This window comes from Lissotriton vulgaris, unplaced genomic scaffold, assembly GCF_964263255.1.
Source record: "Lissotriton vulgaris unplaced genomic scaffold, aLisVul1.2 SCAFFOLD_2815, whole genome shotgun sequence".
Taxonomy (NCBI): domain Eukaryota; kingdom Metazoa; phylum Chordata; class Amphibia; order Caudata; family Salamandridae; genus Lissotriton; species Lissotriton vulgaris.
The window spans coordinates 110725-116664 of NW_028245048.1; the positions used below are offsets into that span (position 1 = coordinate 110725).

The following is a 5940-nucleotide window of genomic DNA, read 5'->3' on the forward strand; positions in this document are numbered from 1 at the left end:
TCCCCAAAAAGGGTTATCTTGTACCATATGGTTTCAAAGAGTGCCGGGTCATCTATGTTAGGGCCATAGATGGCCGCTAGGGTCAATGGTGTGGTTTGTAGTGTGCCTCTTAGCAGTACATACCAACACTCAGGGTCGATACACGAGTCAATTGTAGTCCAGCCAATATTGCGGAGGATCAGGATGGCAGTACCACATTTGTAGTTAGAATACGTGGCTGAGTGGATCTTCCCCCAATACTTATTGTGTAACTTGGGATCTTCGGCATGCATGAGATGTGTTTCTAGAAGGCAACAAATATCAGTTTTGTGTCAGATCAGAAAGGTATGCGTGAACCTCGCTTTTCTGTGGTTGTTCAGACACCGTATGTTCCAGGTTCGAAACGATTCTTCGGTCATTTGGCGTTCGGTATGACGCAACGCGGAGATCTCACATTTGTGGTGAGTGGTCTGTTGGATAAATGAAATATGGCATCTTGCTTTGATTCTATTTGTCGCAGAGAGTTATAGGAGCTGTGTCTCGATATACTCGGGGAAACAGATAGAATAAGTGACCTTAAGGTGACTGCAAACATCCAACTGTGCATACGCAAAACCATAAACCTCCCCCTCCCACTCTAACCCCTCAATTAGGTTGAGAGCCCCCTTACTCCCCCCACCCAAAACTACCCAACCCAAGAACATACAATATAAGCCATGGGAGATGTCAGGCACCGTCTCTATGCTCCTCGGGGCTGTGCAGAAAAGCCTATACCCACACCCACACAACAATCCCGGAGCCTGACGTAATCAACACAGACTCACAGGACAGTTCCGTGAGCGTGGGAAAGGAAGGGAACAGCGGGGAGGGATATCTGTAACGACAAAAGACACTTTGTTTAGAACAACACCCCCCCTTCGTCCTCAAGCAATTCCTCTTAACAAACCAAATTATTCCAAGTCACGTTTTTTCTCTGAACCCCTACCTGAAAAGGAAAATAACGAAGGCTTTGTCTACAGGAGAGATAGGCTTAGGGTAATACCAGAGACTGCAACCAACTAGGAAAGAACAGAGATGACGGGCTGCTCTTATGAATTGCAGATTGCGATGGTCGGTATAAACCGTAACCTGATGAGCCGCTCCCAACAACCAATGTCTCCACTCCAAAAACGCATCTCGTATTACCAATAACTCTTTTTCCGCTATGGTATAGTTTATCTCTGCGGAACTGAGTTTCCGTGACATAAAAGCAATAGGATGTAAGGGCCAGATGTAGGTAGGCCGTTACCGATCGGTAAAGGCCGAAATTCCCGATTTTGGGGCCCGATGTAGGTAAAAGGGATTTTCCGATTTCAAAATACCGAGGCGGGCCGAATCGGTATTCTGAAATCGGAAAACGAGATGTAGCAAACAAACCGCGAAATAATAGCGAATCGGTCGGCATCGGTAATGTGATTCGCTACGTACCGAATCGGCACGGGCCGAATCGGAAAGTACCGAATCGGCTACCACCGATTCGGAAATAGCCGAATCGGTTACCACCGATTCGGAAATAGCCGAGTCGGTGAAATCCGAATCGACAATTACCGAATCGGAGGAATGGAAACACACCCATGGCCAAAAAGCCCATAGGAATGCATTGAAAAAACCGAATCGGTAAAATCCGAATCGGATTTTACCGATTCGGTAAAAGCCGATTCGGTAAAAGCCGAATCGGTCAAAGCCGATTCAGCCAATGAGGTGGCTCCCCCTCCCCCACCAAAACAGGGAGTGGCAACCCTGGCAGGTGCAGCTAATTAAGAACTTTCTGGAGAGCCAGCCTGAGCTGAACACTCACAGTTAGCAGCAGTGGGAGTAGGAGGTAGTGAACTGTTCTGATCAAGATGGCAAACCCTAGTGAGAGCCAGAAGTGCAGCCAGAAGAGGAAGCCAAAATTCAGCACCACCGAGCTGCAGGTGTTGGTTGAGGAGGTGGTGAGGGTGCACCGTCAGCTATTCGGTAAGCTGTCCCTCAATGTGCCAGACAGCACCAAGAGGAGGCTCTGGGCAGAAATCGCCGAAAAGGTCAATGCTGCAGGTGTCACCCCCAGGACCCTGGATGAGCTGAAGAAGCGATTCTATGACATCCGCAGCCTCACCAAACGGAAGATGGCAGAGATCCAGAGGCAGGCTGGAGGCACTGGTGGAGGCAGGAACCCGGCGCCACCCCTCACCGACCTGGAGGAACAGGTCTCCAGCACCATTGAGAGGGAGAGCGTAACCGGAATGGGGACCCTGGACAGCTCAGCCAGAGCTACAGCTACAGGTAAGAAGCATGCGCATCATGACACACCCTACCAGACACCTCCCCATTAGACACAATGCATAGCCAAACCCCAGCACAGTACTGTGACCAACATACAAGAGACAAGCATCATGGTACATGTAGTCAGCAGAAGTCAGCAAAATATGGCAGTGCAGAATCACAAGACAGGAAACAGTGGAACACATTCTAAGGAGATGCAAGGACATGCGGAATGCTTTAATTGTACTGACTGTAATACATCGGCACTCAATTTACAAATGCTTCTTTGTACCTAGGGGCACCATCAGGCGGACAAACAATGACAACAGAGGCAGCACCATCCACCACTGCACTCGCCAGGCCGAGCACCAGTCAGGCTGCCGAGGAGGAGGAGGACGAAAACACCATAGGGCTTGGTATAGAGGGAGACCTGGTAATAGACTTTGAAGCACTGCACTCTCCACAAATGCCGAGCACACCACCCTTGCAGTTCTCCCCAGAGAACTCCCCGACAAGGGACCTCCTTCCACCAACACCAGCTCCTGCCACGATCATAGCTGTGGCACCAGTACACCCTGTCCTGGGAGCAGGGGCTCAGGCCCCGGCCAGCACCACACCCCCACCAGTGGCACCCCAGCCCACTCAGCAGGCCGGCAGCAGCAGTACCCGGCGCCGTGCCATTCCAACCACTGCAGCACCAGCAGCGGAGGGCAGTGTCTTCCTGGGCCTCGAGGGTAATATGGTAAAGATCCAAAGGCAGCAGGCGAAATCCATAATGGCCTGCCAACGCCAGCTCCTGCAGCACAACCTGCAGATGGGGGAAATGGTGAAAGGATTTCAGTCCTTTGTGGATTCAAACAAGGAGGTAGCAGCAGGTTTAGGCAGGCTAACCACTGCCATAACCCAGTTATGTGGCAGACTGGATGAGCATGAGCTGGTGCGCAGGCGGGATGCCCGGGTGCTGAACCGCTCCATGAGCCGCCTTGCAGCTGCCACGGCCCAACTCTGTCAGCGCAGTGCAAACATGGAGTCAAGCCTCACACAAAATACGGCGGAGTTAACAAGGGGAATGGCCCGCATCACCACGGCAATGGAGGCCATGATCATCTCTAACACTGCCGCAAATCCTGCCCTGGACCTGGGGGATGCTGGGGACAGCAGCAGCCGCAGCAGCCCAGTCAGCGCTGCGTCAGAGCCACGCAGGAGCACCAGGCCCTCCGCAGAAGCCGCTGGCCATCCTGAAGGGGGTGAGGGACACCCCAGTGGGGCTGCCAAGCGCTCAAAGAAATAGCCTTGCAAGGGCGGGTGAGGCAACCTGGACCTTAGACTTTTGTGTTCTTTGCTATTACACCTTTTTTTTGTTGCACATCAGTGCTGTAACTGTGTTGCAACAGTATTAAAAATTGCTTTTTCACCACAACCATTTACCTGTCTGTGCATCTGTACTTACTCAGAAATAGTTTTCTGTAATCTCCTCACGTCTGTATCTGCCATCACTTGGCGTACACACCCCAGCTGGCTGTGTTGGTGGCACAGCTTCGTCGTCGTCATGGTCCTCGTAGTCAGACAACTCCACCCCAGTGCCCTTCTTCACCGCAAGGTTGTGTAACATTGCACATACAGCTATGATCTTGCAGCAGGTGATGGGGGTATACTGCCTTGCACCTCCACTCTTGTGCAGGCATCTGAATCGACTTTTCCAGATGCCAAAGGTCCGTTCGACGACATTCCTTGTGCTTTTGTGGGCCCGGTTATACCTCCTTTGGCTGGGTGTGGAGGGGTTGAGGTAGGGGGTGAGTATGAATGAGCGGAGGGCATATGCACTGTCGCCTGGAAGGGAAAGGAGTAACATTACACACATGCATACATGTATTACACCTAGCTACTTTGTGTTATGGGGGTCTGATGATGTGTCTCACCTAGGAGGTATCCTTCACCAAATTCGCCAGCCATCAGCCGTGCATAGATGCCGCTCTGTTGGAAAATATAGGAGTCGTGGGTACTCCCTGGAAATTTTGCTACCAGGTCTGTGATGGTGCACTTCGCATTGCAGATCACCTGCACGTTGATGGTGTGTGTAGATTTCCGATTGCGGTATATGTATTCTGTGTCCGCTGGTGGGCATATCGGAATGTGCGTGCCATCTATGCAGCCAATGATTTGGGGAAATTGTGCCATCTGGTAGAAGTCAGCTTTGGTTTGTAGCAGTTCTGCGTGGGTTGCAGGGAACGAGATGTATTGGTCCATCCTGTCTATCATGGCATCAAGGAATGTGTGGAAGAACCTTGACAGGCTGCTCTGGGTCACTCCTCCTGCCGCTGCAACTCCACTTTGATAGCTGCCAGACACCAGCAGGTGTAGGCTGCATAGCACCTGGACGTGTGCTGTGATGGCGTGTGCCCTTGGGGTGGGGTGGTCCAACAATGGTTTGAGGTCCCTGATGAGCTCAAGTATGGTGTCAGAGTCCAGCCTGTATCTCTGTAGGATCTCAGCCTCAGTGAGCATGAACAGGGTTATCCTCTGTCTGTAGACCTGTTCATTTCTTAGCCATTCCCTCTGTCCTTCCTGCTGTAGCCGTAGCCGCCTCGCAATGACATAAAAAGCTGCCATCCTGCAAGTTGCAATGCATTTTGGGGCTGTTTTTATGGGTTGGAGTTGGTTACCACCTGATTGTAATCCATGGTAAATACCGAGTGAATTCTACCGATTTTGAGCCGAAATCGGTGTTTCTGTGCCTCCCTACATCTCCCCATCTGTCCGAATCGGGGAATTTCCCGATCGGTGATTCTACCGAATCGGTAGGTTCTCCGATTCGGCTTATGTCCGATTAGGTTCATCTACCGATTCGGTACATGGACCGAATCGGATAATTTCCGGATCGGTGTCACTACCGATTCGGTAAGTGGACCGAATCGGATAATTTCCGATTCGGTGTCACTACCGATTCGGTACGTGGACCGAATCGGATAATTTCCGATTCGGTGTCACTACCGATTCGGTACGTGGACCGAATCGGTATTTGCATCCGATTCGGTGTATTACCGATTCGTTACATATCCGATTTTCGGTATGTACGTATCGGATTCTTTCCCATTCGGTACTCATTCCGAATCGGTATTCGCTCTGATTTTGAGTTTTTTCATTGCCCTACATCTCGATGGCTGTTTACCGATCGGTAAGGGCCAAAAATCGGGAATTTCGGCCTTTACCGATCGGTAACGGCCTACCTACATCTGGCCCTTGGGCCCTTAGCGATCGGTAAACAGCCATCGAGATGTAGGGCAATGAAAAAACTCAAAATCGGAGCGAATACCGATTCGGAATGAGTACCGAATGGGAAAGAATCCGATACGTACATACCGAAAATCGGATATGTAACGAATCGGTAATACACCGAATCGGATGCAAATACCGATTCGGTCCACGTACCGAATCGGTAGTGACACCGAATCGGAAATTATCCGATTCGGTCCACGTACCGAATCGGTAGTGACACCGAATCCGAAATTATCCGATTCGGTCCATGTACCGATTCGGTAGTGACACCGAATCGGAAATTATCCGATTCGGTCCACGTACCGAATCGGTAGTGACACCGATTCGGAAATTATCCGATTCGGTCCATGTACCGAATCGGTAGATGAACCTAATCGGACATAAGCCGAATCGGAGAACCTA

General features: G+C 50.8%; 1 protein-coding gene across 1 annotated transcript; it reads left to right on the forward strand.

Moving 5' to 3' along the window:
• The first annotated feature begins 2126 nt into the window (after window positions 1-2126).
• On the forward strand, window positions 2127-3553 carry LOC147666651 (uncharacterized). Its single transcript, XM_086948993.1, has 2 exons — window positions 2127-2283; window positions 2559-3553. The coding sequence occupies exons 1-2, from the start codon at window positions 2127-2129 to the stop codon at window positions 3551-3553; spliced, it is 1152 nt and encodes a 383-aa protein (XP_086805119.1).
• Window positions 3554-5940: the final 2387 nt, after the last annotated feature.

Coding starts and splice junctions, on each gene's coding strand:
- LOC147666651 (XM_086948993.1), top strand. CDS start 2,127: ATGGCAGAGATCCAGAGGCAGGCTGGAGGCACTGGTGGAGGCAGGAAC. Junction 2,284..2,558: donor AGCCAGAGCTACAGCTACAG/GTAAGAAGCATG, acceptor CTTTGTACCTAG/GGGCACCATCAGGCGGACAA.